Genomic DNA, 24,945 nt, shown 5'->3' on the forward strand with positions numbered 1-24,945 from the left:
CAAAAAGGGCTTCCTCACGCAGCGCAAACTGTGGAACTCACGGCCACAAGGCGTATGGATGGCTACCAATTTCAAACGGGGAATAGACAAGATTATGGAGGATAATCCTAAAGCATCATCAGCTCTCAAGAAGAGAGAAACTGCCTGAGAAATTAACAGAGGTATTGGAGCAGAAGGACCCAGGGAAGGCAGCCCACCCACCGCAAGGGGTCTGTGCATGTCCCCAGAGAGACGCCCACGGAACAATCTGCCCAGGGAACTGTCCCCAGCGCTCCCATGAGCCACGCAGAGGGCTAACGGCTTACGGCTACTTGGGGACTCCACGTAGCTCTTAAACACACTCCGGGGGGGAGAATACAAGACGCAGAACCCGGTTCCAAATTAAAACTTTTAAAAACTTTATTGGGGAGCATTTGTCTTCAGATCTAAAATCCCAAATGATCAGATATAAGTAGGGAGCCCGGTGCCACGGCTGGCGCAAATGGGAGACGTGCTGGAGAAGCCGCAATCCGCTTCAGGCGGAGGGCGGAGAGGTGCAGCGCGTCCTCCGGGTGGATTTCCAGCACACTGAACGTGCCCAGAACGGACGCAGCCTCGGAGATTTCTCTTGACCTTCTGCAGACGCGTAGCGTCACCCGAGACCGCCCTGGACACACCCGGGGCCTCCCGAAAGCAAGGGGGTTTGGATACAGCGACTCAGAGGTTTGGGAAGAGTGAATCCCCTCCCTGGCTTGGCCCGAGTGCGGACCCTCCCCTCCCTCCCTCCCTAACTCATTCTGCTCTGTGTAACCGAAAAGACCTGGAAAGAAGCAACAGCCGGAATTAAAAAGGCGGCAAAGAATATTTGAGACAGAAAGTGACACCCAGACCATGAAATCACAACACGGATAAGCGAAGAGGAGAAAAGAAGCCCAGAGGCAGGACCTCAAACGGATCCGGGGATTTAGACTACGAACGGCCCAGAAAACAGTTTGGGGGCTCGAGAAGAAACGGTAACACCCCCAAACCCAGACAAGGTCACCTTGGCAGGCTGGTTGTCCCCATAAAGATTCGGAGGTCGGGGGGGTGTCATTCTGGAGTCATTATCCCCCCCCCTGCAGAGAAGGCTGCAATCCCATGCACATTTACCTAGGAGTAAGCCACACCGAAAACAGTAAGGCTTACTTCCGTGTAAACGCATGCCCAGGCCCGGCTTTTCTCCCTTTCCCAGCGCCCTTCCGAGGGGGGAAAGGGCCTCCCCCCACCTTTTCGTAAGGAACCGGGCAACATTTCTGAGAGTTGTTATTGCTTCTCGTTTTCCTTCTAGCTACGTTCCCTCCCCTGATCTGAGAACGCCCCCCTGTCCCCATAGAAAGAGAACTGTCTCCCCCAGCCTGGCCCCCTCCAGATGTGTGGGACACACCTGGGGGGCGTCAGGCTGGGGAACGCTGAGAGGGACGTTGTCTCCAAGCCCGCCACGCTCGGGAGGCGCAGGCAAGCGGTCCGGCCCCCGCCGCCGGGCCACGGAGAGGGCAGCTGCACGGAGGGGCCACCCACCCTGGCGCTCAACAGGCCGAGGGCCGGGCACCGGGCTCCACCGCCAGCCCCTTGCTGGCCAAGAAGGCGTCTTGCTTGGGGTGTCGGCCCAGGAACTTGAGCAGCATGTCGGAGGCGTCCAGCGAGCCACCTGGGCAGAGGATGCAGCTGCGGTAGTCCGCCCCCACCTGCAGAGAGAGGGACGAGGCAGGAGCTCAGCGGGGCGTCGGGCGAGAGCGACGGGCAGAGCCGGGTTCAAGTCCCTCCTCCTCAGCCAAGAAGCGGCCTTGGGGCCAGGTTCTCAGCCTCGCCTACTTCACAGGGTGGTTGTGAGGATAAAAACGGAGAGGTGGTGGAGGAGGAGGAGGGGGGGGCATGGATGAAACAGGGGTCCCGTCCCAAAGCAGGATTCAGCACGGGCGAATCAGGGGTTCAGAGAGGCCCGGCTGCGTTCATGCGACGGAGGGCCGCAGAGCCCGGGGGCCGGAAGACACTCCCGGGGGCCGCCTTCCGCTGGGCACAAGCAGAGAGCCCACGACAGGGTTTGCCCATTCACACGCCCGCGGATGTCCTGCGCCAGAGCGTCTTTCCGTACCTTGGGGTTCATGATGCCTTCCTGCTTGAACCGGGTGCAGAACATGTCCATGGAGTAGACCTCGCTCCAGAGGTAGCCGTAATATTGGGCGTCATAGCCTCCTGCTAAGTGGCCAAACGTGGCCGGCATGTCCGTACCTTGCAACGGGCAACGCAAGGAAAGGGTAAGAACTTTTCCCGTTGGCAAAGGAACACACACACACCCCGGCTAGATTACTGTCACACACTCTACATGGGGCAGCCCTTGAAGACTTCGGCCAGTAAAAGATGCTTTGTTTAGGTAGATACGGTGAGAAATAAAAGAATGACCGGGGTGGGGGGGTGAATTTGGGTCCGCAGCTTCCTCTGTCCCGTGCCGCTTACCTGGGGTGGCCGGGACGCCCAAGACCTTGTCGCAGAGCCGGGCGTACTCCCCTGCGGCCTCAGCTGTCTTCTGCGTGTGCAAGGCCTGGTCCACCTTGGCCAGGACGATCTGCCGCAAGTTGAAGAGCCCTGAACAGCCAAAGAGAGAAGCAGGGAATTGGGCCGGGCGGCTCGCGGGAGGGTGGGCGCCAGGAAGGGCTGGGGGAGGAGGACCGGGGCTGAGCGAGGGAGGGAGGGAGGCCTCGGACTGCAGGCGGTTCGGCTCCAGGTAGGGCTGGGAAAAGCCTCCTCCCAAAGCAGGGAGATCCCCTGCTGGGCAAAGCTAGAGGAACCAAGGTTCCCATGTTCCTGTATAAACCAGTCCTTTGTTGAGAGCCATGAGGACTGGAAACTTGCTTTAGCGAGAGCCCTGAGGACTGGAATCTTAGCTTGTTTTCAGAGCATGCACCGTACCTGCAGAAGCTCCCACCAAAAGGCCCCCCTGGGGAAGAGGCCCGTTTGAGCCAGAGGAGAGGGCTCCCGCTCAGTGCAGGCCGGACCGGGTGGGCGAGATGCCTCGGAAGTCCGGCTCCCATCGGCCAACGGTCAGGGGACGACGGAGCCGTCGCCCAGCAACACCCAGGCGGCTGCCGGTTCCGCCCCTCCGGCGTGCAGCGTCTGAGCGTGAGCGCACCTGCGGCCGCTGCCTCACCTGTGTTGGCCTGGCGAGATTTGATGAGCTTCTGCAGCAGCTCGTCCGGGATGGGGCCGCCGGTCTTGTAGTGCTTGGACATGCGCTTCAGCGGCTCTTTCTCCCAGACCCAGTTCTCCAGCATCTGGGAGGGGGCCTCCACAAAGTCCCGCTCCACGTGGGTCCCGCTGAACATGGCAAAGTCAGCCTGTGGCGGGGAGAGGAACGCGAGCCCACGGATTCATTGACCGCGCAAGTTTAAGGCGCCACCCTAGTGCACGTTTAGACAGGAAGAAGTCCAAAAAGTCTCAGCCTGTCCCCAACCAGCAGTGCTGGGGATTGCAGGACTTTTTTTCTGTTTAAACACGCCTAGGATTGTGCCCAGATAGGCCACGGGCAAGCGAACGCCCAAAGCAGCTACGACGGATCACTGCAAACACGGTCGTCTCACCTGGAGCCCTCCAGGTATGTGGGACTAGCTTCCAGCAACCCCAACCCAGCAGAGCCTGGGCAGACAAGCCACCTCCACGCTGGGGTGACAGACCCGCAGCTCAACCTCAGCTGCCGCTGCCCACCCAGTCCCCAAAGGGCTCCGTGCGCCCCTCGACCCGCACCTGGGAGCACAGCTGGTGCATGACGTGGCCGAACTCGTGGAAGTAGGTCTCCACCTCGTCGTGCTGCAGCAGAGACGGCGCGTCCCGTGTCGGCTTGGTGAAGTTGGCCACCATGGCCGCCACGGAGATCTGGCGGCTTCCGTCGGCCAGCAAGCAGCCGGGCTGCAGCCCGAAACAGGCCGCGTGGCCGTATTTCCCCTCCCTGGGGGAGGAGACGCAGCGTCAGAAAGCGCGGCCGCAGCCCTGGTGCACAACTCTGAGCCGGAGAGTTAGAGAAAAACGGCCAGGAAAAATCTGACGTTTTCCTTTAAAGCGGGAATGTTTTCTCCCTCGGCTCTGGGCAGGTGCGTTTCAACCCAAAGTCGACCAACAAAGATTTTCAGGGCATCAATCACGGAACATTCCAGATTTTATGAGAGAAAGAGAACCGGGTTGATTTTACGCTTGTCTCTACAAAAACAGTTCCTAAAAAAATTAACTTACGATTATTTCTGGTAGTCAACAACAGTGAGGTATAAAAACCTTTCCGGTTTAGCCTTTCAAACTGTGCCGTTTTAATGCCGAAGGGTGCAATCGCTTCCTCAGCAGTGAGTCTGACTGAGCTTGGTTGACGACTTCTCAACAGACACGCACATGTTTTTAACGCTCTTCTTGTCACATTAAGTTTTTCTAGTTTTAAATTGTTGTACCACCTGCCTGGGTTGCTTTTTAGCAGATAAGGCGGCATATCAATGTTAATAATAAGGTCTTTAATAATAAATAATGTTTTCCAGGTTTTGCTAGTATTGCACTGAGGTTTCATTGTTTCACACCCGCCTGAGAGGCTTCTTGGCAGACCGGGCGTAATATCAACGTAAGTTAGAAATAAATAACGCCCTTTCCATCGCCACGGGTTCTGCGTGAAGGGCTGGGTTCCGGACCCCCACAGGCCCGCCCTGAAATGGACCCAGCACGGATGGGGAGACGGGGCACCCCCTGGGTCCCCGGCCTTCCGCTCTCAACCTGCCCCGGCCGGACTCACCGAGGATAAAGGTCCAGGTAGAACTTGCCCAGGGCGTCCCCCGAGGCCACGTCCATGACGGCGTAGAGCTGCACGTCTTCGTGCCACACCGGAGCGTCCTCCTCCAGGTGGAAGGTGAGGCCCAGCAGCTCCTGGTAGATCTCCAAGAGGCCTGCCGTGACCACCTCCATGGGGAAGTACTCCTTCAGCAGGTTCTGGTCCACGCTGTACTGCGTCTCCTCCACCTGGTTCATGTAGTAGCGCATGTCCCAGGCGTTGATGCGCCCGTCGCAAGGCAGGCCCCGCTTCTCACACTCCTGGCGCTTGAGCTCCAGGATCAGGGCCCGCTCCTTCTCGCCCAGCGGCCGCAGCTTGATGGCCAGCTCGTCTGCGGGAAAAAGCGGCTGGAGAGGAGGAAGCCCAGGGCGCAAAGAGCCACGGGAGAGGAACTCGGGGTCCCCCGGCTGCCTGGGCTCTACAAGCAACCGGGATGGGTGGGTGTGTCTCCCAGGGGCACAGAGGAGGCTAAAACACAACACACAGAGGAGCCGCTGCAGGGTCAGAGCCAGGCCACTTCATCTAGGCCACGAACCAGTCCAGTGTTTCCAACAGAGGACAGCTAAATGTCCTCAAGGGAGGGAAAACCACGAGTAACAGGCAGAGGTAGAACCCATCACAGCTTGAGAGACCTCTCTGGATTTGTCTACCGCCTCTAAGCTGGAGCCTGCCACCACGTCTCGCATTGGCAGGAAACGCCGTGCATCAAACGCTGCTTTGTGATCGGGGGGGGGGGGCTTCCTTTTACCTGAAAAGGGTCTCCTGCTCCTTTGGGGATCCCCCAAGATACGTCTGGCTGAGGCTGCCATTGTTTGGGGGGGGTGTTCCACCATGGGGAAAAGGGCGCAAATGGGGGCCTGATCCGGCAGGGTTCTCAGGCCTGGGCGGACTTTTCTCCCCACTGCCTTACCTAGGAAACCTGCCACCGTCTTGCAGTCCTTGGCCATGTTCATCTCCAGCACGAAGTCGGCGTGGGTGTCGAAGCCCAGCAGAGCGGACTTCTGGGCCCGCAGAGCCACCAGCTCCTTCAGGATCCGGCTGTTCTCCTGCGGGGGGCGGAGCGCAGAAGGAGCTCAGCCGCCGGCCGCGAAAAGAAAGCTGAAGCCGACGCAAAGTGTGGGGAGGAGGAGGAGGAGGGAGGGAGGGTCCCGGGGGGGCCCAGCCTGCTTACCTCCTTGCACCTGGAGTTGAAGTGCTCCTCCATCTGCCTCCGGGTCTCCGGCACGTGACACTTCTTCATCAGGGGGAAATAGTGCGGGTATTTCAAGGTGACCTTGAGCCTCCCGTCTTCCGCCTTCTCCAGGGAGCTGCAGAAGTCGTCGGGGAGCCCTCCTGGGGACCGGGGGGGTGGGTGGGAAGGAAGCCGGAGGGGACCGGTCACTGGGGGCCCGGGTGGGACCCTAACCCTAACCCATTCCCACAGGAAAGCCACGGACGGTGCCCGTCCGTCCGGGAGACACGGCCGCCTCCAGGCCCAGCGCGCTCCTCCCCTACGCCGCCTTACCCAGCTCTTCCTTGGTGAAGGGCAGGAAGGTCGTGTCCTCGTTCAGGTTCTTGTTGAAGTCGATGCAGAGGACGCTCAGCTTCTTCTTGATCTCTTTGATTTTCTGTCAGAGAGGGAGAGGCGGGGCTGAAGGAAGCCTGGCGCTCAGCCGCCCCTAAGCGCCTCTGCGCAACCGCGGCATGCCCAACCCCAAAGTCCCTGGGATATGCACTGCCGCGATTCCTGGGCATCAGGCTTGCTTGTAGCAGAGATCCCTGGGGCAAGTCCCATCATCCCCAGTCAACATGGCCAATGGCTGCCTTGCCGGTTTGAAACTCCGGCAAATTTGGAGAAGGCTTTTGTTTCGCTTGTGGGTGGGCGGTCACGTTTGCTTGTTTTTTTAGGTTGCCTTAATGACACAATTACATTTTATTGTCTTATTGCAAAAATCCACCCTGGGATTTATTTATACAAACACCTGAATGGTTAAACTAGGCTGACCCTATGAAAAGGAGAACGGGGCTCCTGTATCTTTAACAGTTGCATAGAAAAGGGAATTTCAGCAGGTGTCATTTGTATATATGGAGAACCTGGTAAAATTCCCTCTTCATCACAGCAGTTAAAGCTGCAGGAGCTATACTAGAGTGACCAGGTTTAAAAGAGGGCAGCTTTAACTGGTGTGATGAAGAAGGGATTTCACCAGGTTCCCCATCTATACAAATGACACCTGCTGAAGTTCCCTTTTCAATATAATTGTTAAAGATACAGGAGCCCGGTCCTCCTTTCCATAGGGTCACCCTAGTTAAACAAAAAAATAAAAAGAGAAGCCCTGTGTTCAGTTTCCCCCACAGCGATGGTTCTTACAGCGACCGCTCGGAGGAATCGCACTCACCTCCTGCGTGGCCTCGGGGAGATGAAGCCCGCTCCTCCTGCCCAGTTTGATCAGCCTCTCCAAGTACCGCTTTGCTTCTGGCTTCATGGAGGTGCTTTCGAGTTTTTCCTGGAAGAAACGGGGGCCGGGGGATGGAGGGGTTAGCAGTTTCCAGAGCTCTTTTGCTTTTCAGCTGTTTTAAGACCTCGCAGTAGGGGATCGCTTGGGGAATGCTAATATTAAATGGCCAGTCAAACTGTTCTTACAGATAGCCGTGACACCAGCAGAGCAACTGGTCTCTTGCAAGGAGCCCTGAGCTGGCCTAGCAGCTCAGCTCTTGCAAAGCTCACCTTTGTAGCTTTCCTGGCCAGGGATATATAAGGGGAAGTTATAGCTACAAAAACACGTGCTACTCTTTTCAGAAGAACAGGAAAGCTGGTTTTTCTGCGGGGTGAGAATAGCAGAAGAAAAAATACAGGATGTGGCATATGGACGCCCCGTAAAAAAAAAGCCAGAGAGCGAAACGTGGCGATTTCGTGCTGAACGCTGAGCATGCAAAGGCCGCCTGGGTGATCAGCACATCTTACTACAGCGCAGCGAGGCAGGGAAGGCGCCCCCTGGAGCCATTCATCATGCAACGAAGGCAAGGCGGCTCTCTCGCCTGGCAGGGCAAGGCAGGATCTGTAGGGCTTTTTCCTGCCTAAACTTGGGTAAAACTGTGCCCAAAGTCTCTCACCCTGTGGGCGAAAAAATTTCACCCAGCAAATAATCCTTTGATTTAGAGGCTTGTAGGAATAATTAGTAGGTGGGCCCCCGTACTCTTAATGAGCTGTCAGAGCAACTGAGCTCTTGCAAAGAGCCCCCAGGTGAATTAGCAGCTGGGCTCTCAAAAAGCTCACCTCCACAGCGTGGTTGACACTCACAATGGACATCTCCGTAGCTTTACTGCCACTGATAGGTTTGAGGTAACAACAAAATAAAATAAAAATAAAGGCAGACTTTGGCTTCTGCTGAGATGAGTAAAGATTAAGCCATGAGTTGATTTAATCTTGATTAGGAGCTTACGCCACAATAAATTTATTAGATGTTGAAGGAACCCAAGTCTGGGGCAGTCCCCAATCTCTTTGGACCGGCGCGCACACCTGGGAATTTGAGGGAGGGCTGTGGGCACCCCCACAAAATGCCTACCTAGCGGATCGCCACTTTGGCGCCTCCCTGTCGCATGTATGGATCGCAGGCTGCGTCTTACGCTGCAAAAGTGTTTGTTTCTTGTCTATTGGTTGCTGCAAGGTCTCTTTAATAAGCGAGCGTCCAATTTGGCTCATTGCTGGTGGTACAATACAGCTAACCTTCTCTTAAGCATATATTTTGCAAGTGGCTTCTTTTTGGGAGGAGGTTTTTATGCAGATAAATTTAGTACTGGAACAGTCTTTAATATTCACTGATGTACACGCTTTTAAATTGCTTACCGGCCTCACGGGAATTAACAAAGGATCAGAGTAAACTATTTCTCCACGCCCTTTTTGACAGCTACAAGACTGACATTACAAGAGTGGAAGGATAAACACTCATCTCTTGTAATCCAATGGTTTGGGGACCTTTTCAAGATTTGAATGGGTGGCCGACACGCCACCTTCGAATGGATGCCGATTTGGATATCGAACGTTTTGACTTACAATGGTGGTGGATGATGGGAGTTGTTGGCCCAAACTTCTGGAGATCTGCTGCAGCGCTCTCCTGATGTTTCGGGGTGTTCAGGGATGATGGGGTCACGGTCTGAGGGTGGGGTGGGGGGGAAGGGTGAGAAGGGCAGGCCGTCGCCTGGGGGCCCGGCCCCTCACCTCCGTACCCACCTGGAGCCAGATGACGCGCTGGTAGACGTCCCTGCGCATGCTCATCTCCACGTCAAACTCCGAGAGCTTCTTGTCGGCCTCCGTGCTGGCCGAGCGGACCTCCTTGCAGGGCGAGACGTGCTGCGGGAAATCCAGCATGTTCCTCTGCACTGGAAGGTCAAGAGACACCGCCTTCCATCACCCTTTGCCGGGGAGACCCCCAGACCCCCCAGTAAAGACCCCCCCCAGCCCACTGTGGCCGGAGAAGGGACCTTTTTGGAGACCTAATTCTCGCTCACAGTGGCGGTGTTCTCTTTCTTCCATGTTTTGCATTCTATTACATTTGGTTCTTTTGCATATTTGCACAGTCGTTCATATTTCTACGTGTTCTACGGCATTTGGGGGCTTTTTAACTGGTTAGAATCCACGCAGGCAGCATCCGTTCTCGGGCGGATTAGAAATAAATAAAAACAACGCTGAGGGGACGGGGCCTGCGTGGCATGGCCCCACTCACCGGTGTAGTCCACTTCCACGGCCGCCAGGGCCTTCAGGGTGCTTTCGTAGGAGACGTCGCGCTGCTCCAGGGCGCCCACCGCGTCGTAGACCCGCTTGGTCCTGTCCATGAGCTCGGCGGTGGCGGTTTCGATCTGGGGCGCCGTCAGGTCCCACCGGAGGCGGTTGGCTACGCAGGCCGGGCTCCGGCTCTCCATGACGCTGCCTGAACCAGTCAGACCAGAAGTTAGGGGCCCCGGGCAGAGGCAACCCGGGCGGGCAAGAAAGGAGACACACACACACCACACGTACACAACACACACCTCTCCCACAGGTGTAGCTCAGCTCGCCACACAGTCACAAAACAGCTTCTGTTATTTCTCAAAAAAGAAGTATTTCTGAATGCAGGAATCAAAGCTGTCTTGGGCGGGGGGTCCAGGTTGGGGGCCGCCACGACCTCCCGGGGCGCCGGATGCCACCGCTGAAGAAGCCCGGTGTGTGTGGGGCTCAGCGGTGCCAGGAGCAGCCCGCTTCGATCAAAGGGCCCCCTCTCACCCCGAGGGGCTGGCAGAGGTGAATCGGAGGCACAGCTGCAGGATCCCCTCGCCCTGATCCTGGGTGCCGTCAACAGCACCCCGGCAGGCAGAAATGCAACCGGTGAAGCAGCTCCTCCCTCTCCCAGGCTGGGTGTTTCCTAGCCTGCAACCCCTGCAGGACTGGGGCAAGCTTCACCGGGGACATGGGTGCCTGTCAAGGCTGCCGCTCCGAGGGGCGAGGCCAGAGGAGTGGCGAGGAGGAGGGAGGAGGAATCGGGCAGCCCCCCGCGCATTCCCCCCTCTCCTCCTCCTCCTCCTCCCGGGTTACCTGTGGGGGGAGCCATGCTTCGCTCGGCGGTTCGCTCGCTGCAGCTGCTCACCATGCAGGTTGCAAAAAGAGCGAGGGATTGTGGGAGCAGGAGGAGGAGGACCCCGGAGGAGCCCTGCCCTACTAGGGGCGGGCAAATGGTGGCCCGAGGAGCCGCCCGCCCCACACCCACCCCACACCCCCCGCAAACCAGCCGGTGAATCATCTGCTTTGCATGCGCAAAGCCCCCAGTCCGCCCCTGCTTTGCATGCAGCCAGAAGGCTCCGGGTTCGATCCCCGCCACCCCCAGTTTGGAAAAAGGATGAGCAGCCCCCGGGGGAAGGGAAGGGACCCTTCTCCACCCTCGTCCCAGAAACAGCCGCTGCCCCCGTGGCCCGACTGGCTCCGCGTAAGAGAAGCTCCACGGGGTTCCACTTCGATCCAGACCCATGAGGACTAGCACCTTTTGCATGCAAAAGGACCCAAATTCACACGCGCGCGGTCTCAAAGGACCTCAGGCTTGCAGGGCTGGGAAAGTCCCGGGTGCAATCACGCAGGAGGAGGTTCCACCGGTCCGGCTCCCCTTATGCTCCAGAAGGGGCTAGAGACCCGCCAGACCCTAAGCGGCTGGAGGGCAGAGCCATGGCGGCTGGTGATGGCTTAATGAATGGAATGCACTCTGTGCATGCTCAGAGGCACAGCCACATTGCTAGCATCCCTTCCCCTCGCGTGTTTTCTCTCAAGGGCCTTCGAACGGCACCTCTGACAAGCAGGCGGAGTTTCCCCTTTCCTTCCACCCACAACCTCGGGCCAATAGGAGCCGGAAGTGTCGTTAGGCTACCCTGAAGACCGAAGCCCCTTTGAGCCAAGAACGAGGGGCGGGGCCACTTCGTTCCCTTCTTTAGGCTCCTCCCCTACACCATGCATGGCGCCTCCATAGCGGCGACTCGCCCGTCTTCCGCCCTCAGTTGAAGTTTCTACAGAGCTACGCAGCCTGCAGGTCACTGAGTACTGGATTTGGGGTGGGGGTCTGAGGGGTGAGTTTGCTTTGCATGGGGGCGGGGAGTTCGACTTTTGTCTGGAAAACAGAGGCACCCCCTTGCAAGGTTAACAGTGCACTACCTTGCAGGGCTGTTGTAAAGCTATTTCTGCCCTGCTGCAACCCTGATGTCCAACCGGTCGTTCTGACCTACATCGCATGGTAGTTGTACGCTAACTGCTCGGCCTGCCGTGCAGCAGGGTCGTAGCAGCGCAGGGCAACTTTGCAGGGCTGTTGTGTGCCGGCTGTTCAGTCCTCAGCCTAACACTGGACTACCTTGCAGGGCTGTACGTGGCCTTTTTTGCCCTGATTTGGGTGGTATGGAGTGCCAGGCTGTGCATTTCTACTCAGAAGCTGTTCCCAACGCATTCGATGGGGCTTACCCGCAGGAAAGCGTGCCGAGAACTTGGCCTACACCTCCCATCATCCCTTACCATTAGCTCTGCTGGCCAAGGCAGATGGGAGTTGTAGTCTGAAGCACCCAGAGGCCCACAAATGGCCCGTGCCTGGATGAGGAGGATTGGGGCCGGGGGCAGCCTGAAATCTCACCTCAGCCATGAGGCTCGCTGTGCGACCCTGAGCCCTACCTTTCAGGGTTGTTGTGAGGGGGGAGAGCTGAGCAAAACGTCCTTGGGCCACTTGCACAGTAGGGAGGCAGGATAGGTAAGGAATGTATGCTGGCAACAGAGTGGTGGTAATAACAACAACAACATTTACACCGGACTACAGCGCAGGGTTGTTGTAAAGCATGGTGGACTACCCTGCAGGGTTGTCATTTGCCAGCCTCTCTCAGAGCTAGGGCACACACACACCGCCCTCAACCCATTCCTGCAATATGGGGGTGATGGGCTGTGTGTGCACATTACTGTGAATAATCACATTATTCACACGATGACATTTAAATCCCGAGTCAGGAAGACTTGTGTGTGTGTGTGTGTGTTTTTTTTGGGGGGGAAGGGTCACCTGCCGCCCAATCACAGCTATTATTATTATTATTAATTTATATAGCACCATCAATGTACATGGTGCTGTACAGAGTAAAACAGTAAATAGCAAGACCCTGCCGCATAGGCTTACAATCTAATAAAATCATAGTAAAACAATAAGGAGGGGAAGAGAATGCAAACAGGTACAGGGTAGGGTAAGCAGGCACAGGGTACTGTTTCTACTAACAGTAGAAAGTAACAGTAGCTATGTTCAAATCTCAGATTTCTCCCTACATTTTCACCTTCCCATTCCACCCTGTAACTGGGGATTTTTGTACCCGGAAATACCCTACTGAGCGAAGGAGATGTGTCACTCTAAATTTTCCTATCTCTATAGAAAGTTGGATGACGTCACGTATTCTCCTCCGCGCGTGCGCCTTCCGGAGCAGCGCCAGGACCTCCGACGCATGCGCTGTTGAGAACAGGGGGCGGGGGGAGAGGCGGAGCGTGAGAGAACCGAGGCATGGACGTCGATGACTGGCGGAACCTGCGCCGCCGCGCAGGCGCAGTAGAGGGCCTGTCCATTGCGGCTGCGCAGTTGAATCGGAGCCTGGAGAACAAGGCAAGGGGGCCTTGGCCGCGCATGCGCATTCGGGGGGACTCGCGGGCTGCTGCGCTGGTGGGGGGCGACGGAGCGCTGGTGAGTGGGGCAGGGGCAGGGGGCGGGGTGGGGGGCAGAGAGGGAGCCCCCTCCCCAGGAAGGTGGGGGGAAGGAAAACAGGGGGCCCGTCCCCAACCCCCAGGCATTCAGGGGGGTTTGGGTGTCCTGGGCTTTACCAGTTGGGTTTCTGCCTGTCTCCTCCTCCCCCTCCTTGAGTAGCGAGGGAAGGGGCGGCTCCTTTGAGGTATCCTAGGTCAGGGGGTGGGGGTGAAGGTGCTGCAGGGCTGTACCTGTTGGATTTCTGCCTCTCCCGCCCCCCTTCATGAAGAGGGGGAAGGAGCTGCTCCCCCCCCACCCACCCCAAGGCATCATGGGGGATTTGGGATGTTCGCCGGACCTGTTGGGCTTCTGCCTCCTCTTTCTCCCCCGGATGGGAGGAAAGCAGCAGCCCCTGAACCTCCCTGAAGGTCTTCTGGGTTATTCTCTGTGTTTCTCCCCAGGACTGCACCTGTTGGATCTCTGCCTCCTGCGTAGTTCTCTCTGTGTGTGTGTGTGTGTGTGTGTGTGTGTTTGTCCCCCCAGGACCGTTCCTATTGGATTCCTACTTCCTAAGCGTGTGTGTGTCTTTCCCACTCCTGGTGCTATACCTGTTGAATTTCTGCTTTTTTATTTTCCTCCCCCCCCCCCGCCCACTTCTTTGGGGAGAAAGGAAAGGAGGAACTGCCCCTCCCTTTCCTCGAAGGCACCCTGGCTTATTTTGATGAGGGGTCCTTATTTGGGGTGGGGGGAGCAAAAAGGGCCCTGGAGATTTGGGGGGGGGAGAGAGAAGGGGGTTTCCCTGTTGGATTTCTGCCTGTCCTGAAGCCACAAACATTCCCCTGCTCCAGTTTTCCAACCCCCGGGACTCCCTCTCCCCAGCCTCAAGACACAGGATGGGCTATAAATGCTGCATTTCCCCTACCCTATATTATTATTATTATTATTATTATTATTATTGTTTATAAATGATATTCAGGGGTTTTCTGAGTTCAGCCACAGAGGGTCAGATATCAGAAATAATATCCTGCCTCAGATCCCCGTCCGGGAAGGCCAAAGAAGCCTCCTACGAGACCCTCCTCTCCCAGGACTGCCCCACAAAGAGACCCGCAGGGGGTCTCTTTGGCCACCCACCTACCTGTGACCTGGCCAAGGTCGTCCCTCCTTTGAGCGATGATGTTAATTTAATAATGCAATACCATCGGGGTACGTGTGTGTGTGTGTGGGGGGGAGTCTGGGGGTTATTCGAACCAGAGCCCTCGAGAGTGGTAGGACTTCCCCCCCCCCCGCCTAAACCCTTAATTTCTTTTGTGGATTAAGACTAGAAGTGGAATGGGACCAGGTCTGTGTGTGTGTGTGTTGAATTATCCTTTATTCCCTAAAATGCTCCTTTATTCCATATTTAAACTGCCCACTTCTTTTCCTGCCTCCCAAAGTCATGTCAATATCCAAAAGCCCTACTCCTCCACGCAAAACCCCCAGTTCCTCACACATAGCAAGCTAGCTTGTCAGGGACCAGCCAGGACCCTCCTCCTTGCCACGCTAGCTTTCTGTGTGCAATGAATTACAAATGTGGGAAACATGATTGCTTTTCCTTGAACCCGTCGCTTCTGCCTTCTGCTCTCCATCCAGACCTGTGCTAACCAAACTGGAATAATATAGTGTTGCATTTCCAAGCTGCGAGCCGTCTCAGCCGTCCTGATGCCAAAAATCCCAGGAAGGTTTCTCAAGAGCTGACGTTCGGCTTCACAAACACATTTCTGCATTTCATAACTTAGGTTGTGCAGATTTGGATCTGGGGTGGAGGCAGGATCCTGCCTTTGGGTGGAGCCTGGATTGGATGGATCCTGGCCAGCCGGAGGGCACCCCCACGCCAAGGCGAGGATCTTTGCAGCTGCTCAGGGGTCCCCTTGCCTCGCCCTGCCCTGGAACTGTAGGTTCCGGGAGCGTGTAGGGGTCGTGCCGGCCAGCCCCCACGCCGATTGGGATCTGGCCTCCTTAGGTCCCATAAGCATAGGGGACCTGATCTGGAAAGGACAGGGGCTTTAGTAGGACGTGGGTGCTCCCAGGAGGAGGCACAGGGGGGGACGACACCCAGATTATGGACGTGAAGAACACACTTCCGCACGGTCCGTGTTTGTGCAGCGGTGCTTTGCCGGGGCAGAACGGACCCTTCCCCAACCTAGCGCCCTCCAGATGTGCGCTCCAACACATCTGGGGGAGCCTGGGATCCCATCTCACCTCCGAAGCAAGAGGCGTTCGGTCGGGGGCAAACAGCATGGCCAAGCGGCCTTCACCCCAGCTCGTCGGCTGCATGTGCAAAGCCGTCTAGCTGAGGAGCGGGCCTCTGAGCGTGTGCAAAGTTCTTTCCTGCCGTGGCTGAGCAGCCGCAGCTGGCTCCGTGCAGCCGTGGGATGGAGGGGGAGGGCCTCTGGGTCAGAGGATGCGGCAGGCTGGCCGGCCGGTGTGGGTCCTCGGCCTCCTCTGAACCCGGCGCCTCTCAGCCCCACCCCGCCTTCGTGGTACCGATCCCTTTAGCTTCCCGCCTCTCTCTGCTTCACCCAGCAGGGCAGTAGCGGCAAAGGGCTCCCCGGGAGGCACAGCATGGCGGACAAGAAGCGTTTGGCCTTCTCCATCATCCACTTCCTCCAGGATCAGCTGCACAACGGAGGCCTCTCCCCGGATGCCCAGGAGAGCCTGGAAGGTCAGGGGCGGGAAGCGAGGGCGGGGGGGGGGGGCAACGGTCTGCCAGAAGCCCTGCGCCGGTTGGGAGAGGGCCTGTCCCAGGGGGTCCCTTCCTCCCCCGCTGCCTCGAAAACAAAGGCCCACCCACAACGGTTGCTCTCTCTGCAGGATGGCTGAGTGGCCCCCGCAGCATGTGGGGGTGGGTGGAAAAGCCAACGGCCCTGGGGTGCTGGGCGTCGCTTGGGCCACGAGCCCCACGCTAACCGCGCCCCCTTGGTCCCGTCTTCCCCAGTCGCCATCCAGTGCCTCGAGACGGCCTTCGGAGTGTCCATGGAAGACAGAGGCCTGGCCGTGTCCCAGACCCTCCCGGAGATCTTTGAAGCCGCGGCAGCAAAGGTGGGCGGCCCCAGGGACAACCCGGTGGGTGGGGGTGGGTGGGATTCCCGTCCACTTTCTCCTGGGATCGGCAGGTGGGAAAAGCGAACCCCGTCGCCCGGAAAGCCCCACCCCGTCTCCTCCTCCTCCCGTGACACGGTGGTTTCAGAGATGCAAAGCTCTCTCCCGGACAGCTTCCTTCAGGGAAACGCTCCCTGGCCCAGAGACGTCCGTTGGCGTTACTCGTGTAGGAGCCCCGTGCTGAAGCCGAGCAGCTGCTCCCATGGCGATTTAAAAGTTTAGAAGTATAATATAAAATTAGAAATAAGCAAACAGAAGCTAGCAGCAGTGCAAAGCTTTAAAATACAACCCCAGGTAAAAGCAAATAGAAAAAGTAAGGTGCCTGGGGGAATGGGAAGGTCTTCCTGACGCCAGGCGAGCCTCTCTGGGAAGCTCCTTCACAACTGGGGTGCCACAGCAGAGAAGGCCCTATTCTCAGCAGCCTCTTCTTAATCCTCAGCTTCTCCGAGTAGAGCAGGAAAAGGCCGTTTGCCGCTGGAACCCCTGGGGCTGCCGGTCAGTGTAGAGAAGACTGAGCCAGATGGAGCCGTGGTCTGGGTCAGCGGGGAGGGCCCCAGATGCCCTTCCAGGCAGTGTGGGTCTCCTTTCTCTGTGATGCCGGCCCGGCTCCTCCCGGTGTTGCAGCAGCCGGAAAGGCCTGTGCGAAACGCTCCCCCTGCAACACACACGCACACATGGCCGTTTGCAACACCTGCCATGCTCCGACCACGCCGTCCCGAGGCCTAAGCGTGTGTTTCTCTCTCTTTCCGGGCCTCCAGGAGCCGCTGCCCAGCACGCCGACTTCGGAGCCGGTCACCCCCTCGGAAGAAGACGCCGCCGAAGCGGAGAGGCTGAAAGCTGAAGGTAAGGAGAGCCCGGGCCTCTCCTCCGAGCGGGAGGCAGGGCCCCGTCTCCGGCCGCCCCTTCCCCTCCGGCTTCAGGAGGCGGGGCAGCTGAGCTCTGGAGGGCAGGGCCCCCACTGGGCTGCCAGGCCCCAAGGGTGGTGGGCCGGGGCGTGTGTGTGTGTGCAGCTTGAGGGATGGCTTTGCCTCTGTCAGCCACCGGCCCTCCGGATACTTTGTGCTCCATCGACCGGCCTTCCTAGGTCGCCGTCTGGAGGCTGCAGAGTGCTGGACGTCCGCTTCCGCTGCTCCCTTGCTGCGGCCCCTCTCCTGCCGGGAGGGACGCTTGCTGCTCCGGTGGGGGGCTGGAATAGGGCTGGGGGCTGATGCAGGGCAAGGCAGCAGAGGGCCCCCTCTCAGGAAGGCCCCAGCACCAGCCGTAACCCGCCCCCCTCGCCTCCCCCCTCGCCAGGGAACGAGCAGATGAAAGTGGAGCACTTCGAGAATGCCGTCTTGTACTACGGGAAAGCCATCGAGCTGAACCCATCCAACGCGGTCTACTACTGCAACAGGTGAGCCCTGCGCGGAGGCTTGGCGGCCCTGCCCGGTGTGGAGCGGAGCGCTGAGTGGGACTCCCGCTCTGCACATGCTCTTCTGCCCTCTTGCTTCAGCTTCTCTCCCCCTGCGCCCGGTTTGTGGTGTCTGGTTACGAAACACACGCACGCCCTGCCGCCCTAACCCTAACCCTTCCCAAAAAAGTGCCAGAGGAAGGACGGAGGCGAGTCCCTCTTCTTCCTCCTCCTGGCGCTCCGTTCCTGGTGGTTGCTGCCGGGTGGTGTTTTAGGCCACGCCCCTTCTGCCCCTAGCCCCGCCCACTGCTGGGATGCAACACGCACACACCTCGGACAGCTTTTTCACAGCCGAATTCGGCCCCTCGGGGTGAAAGTGGCTCAAGACCCCCGGTTCTGTACCATGAATACAGTTCCCCACGTTTGTGCCTCGTGCGGACGCCGACGCTTAGAAACGGATCGATAAGCGGCGCTCCGCGTGACTCCTCTGAAGCATTTCCTCAAATCGCTTTATGGCTTTAAAGCGAGCAAAGATTTAATGGCTTTTAAATGCCATTGATGGCTGTAAAATGGGGCTCGATGAATTCCTGGAGGAGGCGAAGAAGGCTGTCCGTGGCTGCTAGCCCTGATGGCTCGGTGCTCCCTCCAGCGTCAGAGGCAGTAGGCCTGTGTGCACCAGTTGCTGGGGAACATGGGCGGGGGGGGCTTTGTTGGTCCCTGGCCGACGGCTGGTCGGCCACTGCGTGAACCGAGTGCTGGACTAGATGGACCCTCGGCAGCCTCGGGGCTCTTCTGATTTCTCGTTCAGCCACGTGTCTTTCCCTCCTGCTGCTGAAATACGGACCGTGAGTTGCAGCCAGGAGGAATCGTGTTGAGTCTCTCTCTCTCTCTCTCTCTCTCTCTCTCTCTCTCTCTCTCTCTGCAGGGCTGCTGCTTACAGCAAACTCGGGAACTACGCCGGGGCAGTTAGAGACTGCGAAAGAGCCATAAACATTGACCCAAAATACAGCAAAGCGTACGGCAGGATGGGGTGAGGCCCTTTCGTCGCCTTCCTTCCGCCGCGGCTTAACATCTGCCCCGTTTGGTAGATTGGAGCCCACTATGGTGGGGGTGGGGGGTGAAGAGATGCAGTGGGGGCAGGGGAGCGCTTCAGGCAAGGGAGGTGCCACCTCCAAGCAGCCCCTGTGTGCAGGAACTGCAGGCGCACGTCGGAGGGTGCCGGGTTGAGGAGCGGAGCCGCCCCAGAAGAACTTAATGGGCGGGCAGAGCCATGGCAGTCCTTTGGGGGGTCCACGTGTGTAAACCCCCGATAACTCCACCCCCACATTCTGGCCTCTGAAGCCTGCAGAGAGTCTGGCTGGGGCTTCCCCAGTTCCTGCCCCCCACCCTGCCCTTAATCCGACATTCCTGGGGCCTGCTGCTCTCTCCCGGCCAGGCTTCCTCCACCCAAACCAGTGGGTTGGGCGTTGCATCTTCATCTCCCCGTCGCTGTCCCTTAAACCACAGGAAGGGGGGGGCATAAGCAAGTCGGGGGGCTGATTTCCCAGTTGTTCCTCTCCCCCCCCCCCCGTCCGCTCCTTCCTGCAGCTTAGCGCTGTCCAGCCTGAACAAACTCTCGGAAGCCGTAGTCTACTACAGAAAAGCCCTGGAGCTCGATCCGGACAATGAGACGTACAAGTCGAACCTGAAGGTCACCGAGCAGAAAATGAAGGAGGCGCCGAGCCCGGTGGGTTCTCCGGACACGGCAGGGAGGGACCTGGGAGGGGCTTCCTGAGTCCTGGGGGTGGGGGCGGGGGAGGCCCAGGGACCTGCCGCCCCCCAGCCTAATTTCCTTCAGAGATGGGGGGGGCATGGGGGGGAACGGGGGGAGAGAGAGAGGCAGGCACAGTTTTGCCAACTCCGCCCAGTCTTGCCCCCGGCCACCTTCGGCTGTGCCCCCAAACGTCTCTCCCCACAACGGCTCCTCGTAGGAAAAAGCCCCCCTGGTGTGCATTAGCTGCCCTTGACACCTGCTCCCCCCCCCCCGTTGTCCTCGCAGACGGGAGGCGCTGGAGGCTTCGACCTGGCCGGCCTACTCAACAACCCTGGCTTCATGAGCATGGTGAGTGAGGGTTGCGCCTTGCCTGTCGGATCGCGCCCTGAGTTTGCCTCCTGAAGGCGGAGATGCACCGGGCCTGTCCTTGCACAGCGGAAGGAGGGGGGCTTGGCTGGCCCAAACCGGATGGGGCAATTTGGGGGGGGGGACCCTGGCTCAGAGGGGGAGAGGCCGGGAAGGCGCTTGGCTCGATCCCCGGAAGCTGAAGGCTGGGAAGAGGCGCTGTCCAGGAGCCATTGGCTGGGGCATGCTGGGAGTCGTGGGGCTTTTTCCTGACTAGGGTGGGAGAGCCCACTGCCTCCCTAGGTCATGGGTTCCACTGCTGTACTGCTCTAACAGTCAGGGAGTTTTTCCTGATGTCCAGCCGGAATCTGGCTTCCTGTCACTTGAGCCCATGATTCCAAGCAGGATTGCACCTGGCTCTTCAGCCCCAAATGACTCCCTGAGTGGCTTGCCAAGGCTAATCTTTTCCCCTGCCCTTGCAGTCTGAAAGACATGATGCGAAAGGAGAAAGCATGGTGGGGGGGGGGCAAAGGAGGATCCGAACTCAGGCCATTGGTCTTCATTTCAAAGTGCTTCTGCGCATTCCTTGTGGCCAGGAGGGCTGGAGACCAGACGGAGCACGTTGACGTTTTTCACCTCCTCGGTCGTCTTCCGCCCCCTGCTCTAAAACGCAGTCCCTGTTCAGCCCAGGTGGGCAGCTTGAGCTTGGACTCCACCTCCCATCATCCCTTAGCTTGTAGGGACTGGAGTCCGGCCTCATGTGGAGAGCCACAGATATTTTCTGCTGTTCCTATCAAAGTAACACGGATCTGTGAATGTGTTCTAATATAGCATGAAACCGCGTTGTTGCATTTAAAACGTATACAGAAGATCCGTTCTCTCTCTCTCATTTAATAGGCCTCGAACTTGATGAACAACCCACAAGTGCAACAGCTGTGAGTAGGGGGGGGCTTGGCTTTGGGTTCCTCTAAAGCGGTCGGTCCGGTCCCCTAGACGTGGCGTGGAAGCAGCGGGCTGCGATGCTCAGGCCCAGAATCCTCTGTGCACTTACGTGGGAGTAAGCCTGGGCTGGCTCCCCACTCGTGAACATGCAGAGGGCCGCGGCGGGAGTCCTTCAAAGGGGGCAGGAAATGTCCTCAGCTGCCGAAACAACGGAACTCCCTGATTTAAATCCAGTGGCAGGTTTTTTATTATTATTATTATGAGAAAGGGGCAGGGAACGACCCCCCCCCTGAGAAGAGCCTCCGGACCGCTTTGGGAGCCACACCCCCGTCCCACTGATGCGTGGCTTTCTCTGCCCCTCCCACACCCACCTTCTGCCACGGGGGGTGCTTCCACCGTGTGGCACCCCGTCATCTGCGTGAGGGAGAAGTATTTTTAATTGTATTAATTTTCCAAACACAAAGAGAAAACTCAACAGATTTTGAATCCGATTCTTGACGGAGAGTGACGCCTCTTTCTCCCCTTGGAGACGGAACTGTGCGCGTGGGATCTGTTGACGGCGTGGAGGTTTTCTTTGGCTTTTCTTCACCATAACAAAATACATTTAGGGCACAATCCTACGCGGGGAAGAAGCCCTTCGGACTCTCCGCATGCCCCGGCCAGCCGCATGGGTCGGGTTGTGCCTTTGGTCTCCTCCCCGTAATCCGAGGGGGGAGCCTTCCAGCAATATAGCCGCTTTGTACGTAACATGGAATCATGCCCTATTTTGTGGAAAGCAGGTATTTTGCCTTTAGTTCACCTTGGCCCCCTGTGGCTCTTTGTCAAAACGTCAAGACGTTTTTCCTAAATCTTTTGGGAAAGCTGCCGTTGTGACTTCATTTCGCCTTTGGGGAGGGTGGGATTTAATCTTTTCTTTCCCACGCACAGAAAAATCTGCCTTTTGTGTGTGTGGTTTCACCGGCCCGGAAAGACGGGTCCCAGCACACGGCCGAAGGGCTGGGAGGGCGGCTGTTTTCCTTCCAGAGAGCTTCGGCTATGGGGCGGAACATACATGTCATAAATAAATAAATAAATTCTGAAGGCCAATAATCCTGCTTCTTCCGCCGCCTGGCCCACCTTGGGGTTTTCTGAGGCCATTTCATGAGGGCAGAAGAAGGAGCATTGAACCCCAGAGCATTTGGGAGCCACGAAGGGGGTTTCTGAACCAGATTTCCCGTTCCTTGGATCCTCTTTCACGGGGCAGGCGAGATCCGTGGCTCGAACCACGCGTCTGAGAAGAGCCTTCCGTGGATTTGAGGCCAGTAACTCTGAGCAGGTGGGGAAATGCTCCCCTTTTTGTCACCCCACATGACAAACCCTAATCCCCCCCCTTCTTCTTTTTTTGTTTTTCTGTAGAATGTCCGGAATGATCTCGGGCGGCCACAATCCCATGGCGACACCGGGCGCCAGCGCTTCCCCCAACGACCTCGCCAGCCTTATCCAAGCGTGAGTAGGGCCACGTTCTCTCTTGTCACAGCCGCCGCTGGGGCGCAGGGAAGGGGCAGCGACCCACCTGTTGCGCACAGCTGCTTCTGCTTGATCTTTTGCTTACATTCCTCTCCTGTCGCGTTGTCCTTGGACCCTTCCGCTGGCTTCCTGCTCCTTTCCTGTTTCCTTGACCTTTTAAACAGGGTGACCATTATGGAAAGGAGGACCGGGCTCCTGTCTCTTTAGCAGTGGAATAGAAAATGGGATTTCTTTGTTACGCACGCAGCACCTGGCGAAATCCCCTCTTCATCGCAACAGCTAAAGCTGCAGGAGCCCTGCCCTCTTGACCAGATACAAAAGAGGGCAGGGCTCCTGCAGCTGTAACTGTTGTGCAAGGAGAGGATTCTGTCTTGTGCGGGGCGGCGGCTCCAAGAGCTCTTTGCCGGCACTTTTTCGGTTTTCAGGCAAATGACCAGAACTGCCTGTAAAGTTTGAACTTTATTTTTTTCCCCCCAAGTTAAAATACTGTCGTTTTTAACTTTTATATTGCATTTTTATTCTGATGCCTTTTAACGGTTGTAATTGTTTGCGGACCGCCCAGAGAGCTTTGGCTGCTGGACGGTGTGGAAAAGCCATCGATGAGTAAACGAGCATCAATGCTCGGCCCTCACTCCTGGCTTCCTTCTGTCGGCCGCCGCAGGGGACAGCAGTTCGCCCAGCAGATGCAGCAGCAGAACCCAGAGCTGATCGAACAGCTGCGCAGCCAAATCAGGAGCCGGACCCCCAGCAACAGCAACGAAGAGCAGCAGGAATGAGAGAGAGCCGGCGGGTGAGTTTGCAAGTCAGTCCGTCCCCCCTCTGTCTCTCTGTCTGTCTGTGTGTGTCTCTCTCTGTGTCTGTCTCTTTCTGTCTCTCTCTCTCTCTGTGTGTCTGTGTGTGTCTCTTTCTGTCTCTCTTCGCTCTCTCTTTCTGTCTGTCTGTGTCTCTCTCTCTCTCTGTCTCTTTCTGTCTCTGTCTCTCTCTCTCTCTCTCTGTCTCTTCACTCTCTCTCTTTCTGTCTGTCTCTCTCCGTGACTGTCTGTCTCTCTCTCTGTGTCTGTCTCTTTCTGTCTCTCTCTCTCTCTCTGTCTCTTCATTCTCTCTCTTTCTGTCTGTCTCTCTCCATGACTTTCTGTCTCTCTCTGTGTGTCTGTCTCTTTCTATCTCTGTCTCTTCGTTCTCTCTGTCTCTCTCTCTCTGTGTCTGTTTCTCTCTCTCTTTCTGCGTGGACCAGTGGCCAGCCACCAGGCAGTGAATCAAGGGGCAGTCCTGTGCGTGTCCAGACAGGAGAAGTGTGTATATTTAGTTGGTTTCAAAATCCATCACGGCACAAAATGTGGCCCCGTGCAAGTACGGAAGGGAGGCAGTGCTTTAGCCACGTCAGCGGACGTCCGTCTCCAGAGCCGGCGTTGCTCCCTCTAATTCCAGCCTCCGGTGGCGAGGGCTGACAGGATCGCAGCCCAGGCCGGAGAGGCAAGAGGGGAGGGGTCGTGGTTCTCGAGGGAAGCCCGGGGTGTGCAGGAGTAAAAAAAAACCTTTAGTGGGGAAAGCTGAAGCGGCACCCGCCATCCCAAGCACCCAGTTGCTGGGGAACATGGGCGAGAAGGTGCTGTTGCCCCCATGTCCTGGTCGACCCCTGTGTGAGCAGACTGCTGGACTACATGGACCCTGGGTCTGATCCAGCCTCAGGGCTCTTGTGGGGTTCTTACGGCACGCTGTGCCCGGCGGCCCGAGGGTTTTGGGGGTTGGGGCCGGGCCGGGCCGCCGCAGAGAAAGCCACGGAGGAGAGGAGAGTCCAAGCGGCCAACGCACGGCTGCGTGTGCCTGTTTCCCTTCTGTCCAGGGCTGCTCTTTGCTGGGGAGACGTCCTTCGCTGCCGGGGGAAGAAGGAAAGAAGGAAGAGGAAGGAGCAGGAACCGGGGAGCCCGTCTTTTCCTTGCCGTCTCTCCATCTGGAAGCCCCCCCAAGAGGGACAGCGGGTGGGGAGCCCACCCTGGTCCGACCTGCATGTTCTAGACAGTTTCTTGTAGTCCGCCCACCCTCCTCCTCCCTCCTTCGCACGCTGTTCCTGCGGAGTAGGCCTCTCCAGAAGAGCCGGTGAGCCGTTGACCACGACCAGCGTTCAGCCCCTCTTCTCCCTCATCCTCCCCCCCCCAAACTCCTGAGAATCAGTCAGATGTCCGGTGATTTTAAATCCCGCCCCCCCACTTGGGGAGGCGCCGCTGCCCAGAAGAACACTCCACTCTGAACCTGCACTGCTTGCCAGCCGCCGGGAGACACAGGGCTGCGTATGATCTCTTTTCCCCCACCCTCCCTCCCGTCTTACAAACCTGTTTCCCTCCCAGTTTGGAAGGATTTCTGTTTTCGCTTCCCCCGTTTGCCACCTTTGCAGACTCTTTCTGGCACCCATGAGCCCCGCAGGGGAGCGGAGGGAGGGCGGGGGCACGCTGGGGGCCTGCCGTCGGCCAGATGACCCCCCCGGGGTGCAGCAGCGGTGCTCGCTGGCCTGTAACACCGAACAGTAAAGAAGAACCCGCCAGGAGGAGACTTTGTGTGATCATGTGTGTTTTGGGGAGGGGGGTAGGAGCTGCCGCCGTGGGTAGGAGGGGGGCGGGGGGGCAAGACCGTTTTCTGGGATTCTTGCAAATTGGAGCGCTCTCTCTTTGCTTTGTTTCTAAGCGGGATTCCGTTGATTTGTTGAAGGTGACGGGCAGCGTGGCTTGAATAGTCGGAGGGAGAGTGGGCAGCCGGCAGCCGTAGGCTGTTTGAAGTGTTTTTAATTCCAGTTTGGCTTTTGTTTTTGGGGGGAGGGGGAGGCGTTCTGCCCACAGGTGACCCCCTGGAGACCCTCGGGGCCGTCCCCAGCTTGCAC

General features: G+C 57.8%; 2 protein-coding genes across 6 annotated transcripts; one reads left to right on the plus strand and one right to left on the minus strand.

Annotated features, from left to right (window-relative positions):
• Positions 1 to 374: 374 nt before the first annotated feature.
• THOP1 (thimet oligopeptidase 1) lies at positions 375 to 11,107 on the minus strand. Of its 3 annotated transcripts, none has more exons than XM_063147233.1 (13): positions 11,095 to 11,107; positions 9,514 to 9,717; positions 9,021 to 9,169; positions 7,189 to 7,296; positions 6,318 to 6,420; positions 5,985 to 6,145; positions 5,724 to 5,859; positions 4,778 to 5,144; positions 3,757 to 3,958; positions 3,164 to 3,350; positions 2,473 to 2,601; positions 2,111 to 2,247; positions 375 to 1,703 (listed from the first exon to the last, which is right to left on the minus strand). In XM_063147233.1, exons 2-13 carry the CDS (start codon positions 9,707 to 9,709, stop codon positions 1,545 to 1,547), a joined length of 2,034 nt encoding a protein of 677 aa, XP_063003303.1. In that variant the 5' UTR covers positions 9,710 to 9,717; positions 11,095 to 11,107; the 3' UTR covers positions 375 to 1,544. The 3 variants fall into 3 exon arrangements, with proteins under 3 accessions (XP_063003303.1, XP_063003302.1, XP_063003304.1); XM_063147232.1 differs by lacking the exon at positions 11,095 to 11,107 and adding an exon at positions 10,356 to 10,401; XM_063147234.1 differs by lacking the exon at positions 11,095 to 11,107 and adding an exon at positions 10,047 to 10,077.
• Positions 11,108 to 12,902: 1,795 nt separating this feature from the next.
• Positions 12,903 to 24,618, plus strand: SGTA (small glutamine rich tetratricopeptide repeat co-chaperone alpha). 3 transcript variants are annotated; one of them, XM_063147053.1, is made up of 12 exons: positions 12,903 to 12,999; positions 15,565 to 15,700; positions 15,974 to 16,077; positions 16,896 to 16,980; positions 17,431 to 17,530; positions 18,453 to 18,557; positions 19,115 to 19,253; positions 19,566 to 19,628; positions 20,523 to 20,560; positions 21,963 to 22,052; positions 22,735 to 22,867; positions 23,917 to 24,618. In XM_063147053.1, the coding sequence occupies exons 1-11, from the start codon at positions 12,943 to 12,945 to the stop codon at positions 22,847 to 22,849; spliced, it is 1,032 nt and encodes a 343-aa protein (XP_063003123.1). In that variant the 5' UTR covers positions 12,903 to 12,942; the 3' UTR covers positions 22,850 to 22,867; positions 23,917 to 24,618. The 3 variants fall into 3 exon arrangements, with proteins under 3 accessions (XP_063003123.1, XP_063003122.1, XP_063003121.1); XM_063147052.1 differs by having other exon boundaries at positions 12,922 to 12,999; positions 15,562 to 15,700; positions 22,735 to 22,863; XM_063147051.1 differs by having other exon boundaries at positions 12,923 to 12,999; positions 15,562 to 15,700.
• Positions 24,619 to 24,945: the final 327 nt, after the last annotated feature.

The sequence above is a fragment of the Elgaria multicarinata genome, chromosome 23 (genome assembly GCF_023053635.1).
Source record: "Elgaria multicarinata webbii isolate HBS135686 ecotype San Diego chromosome 23, rElgMul1.1.pri, whole genome shotgun sequence".
NCBI classification, from domain to species: Eukaryota; Metazoa; Chordata; class Lepidosauria; order Squamata; family Anguidae; genus Elgaria; species Elgaria multicarinata.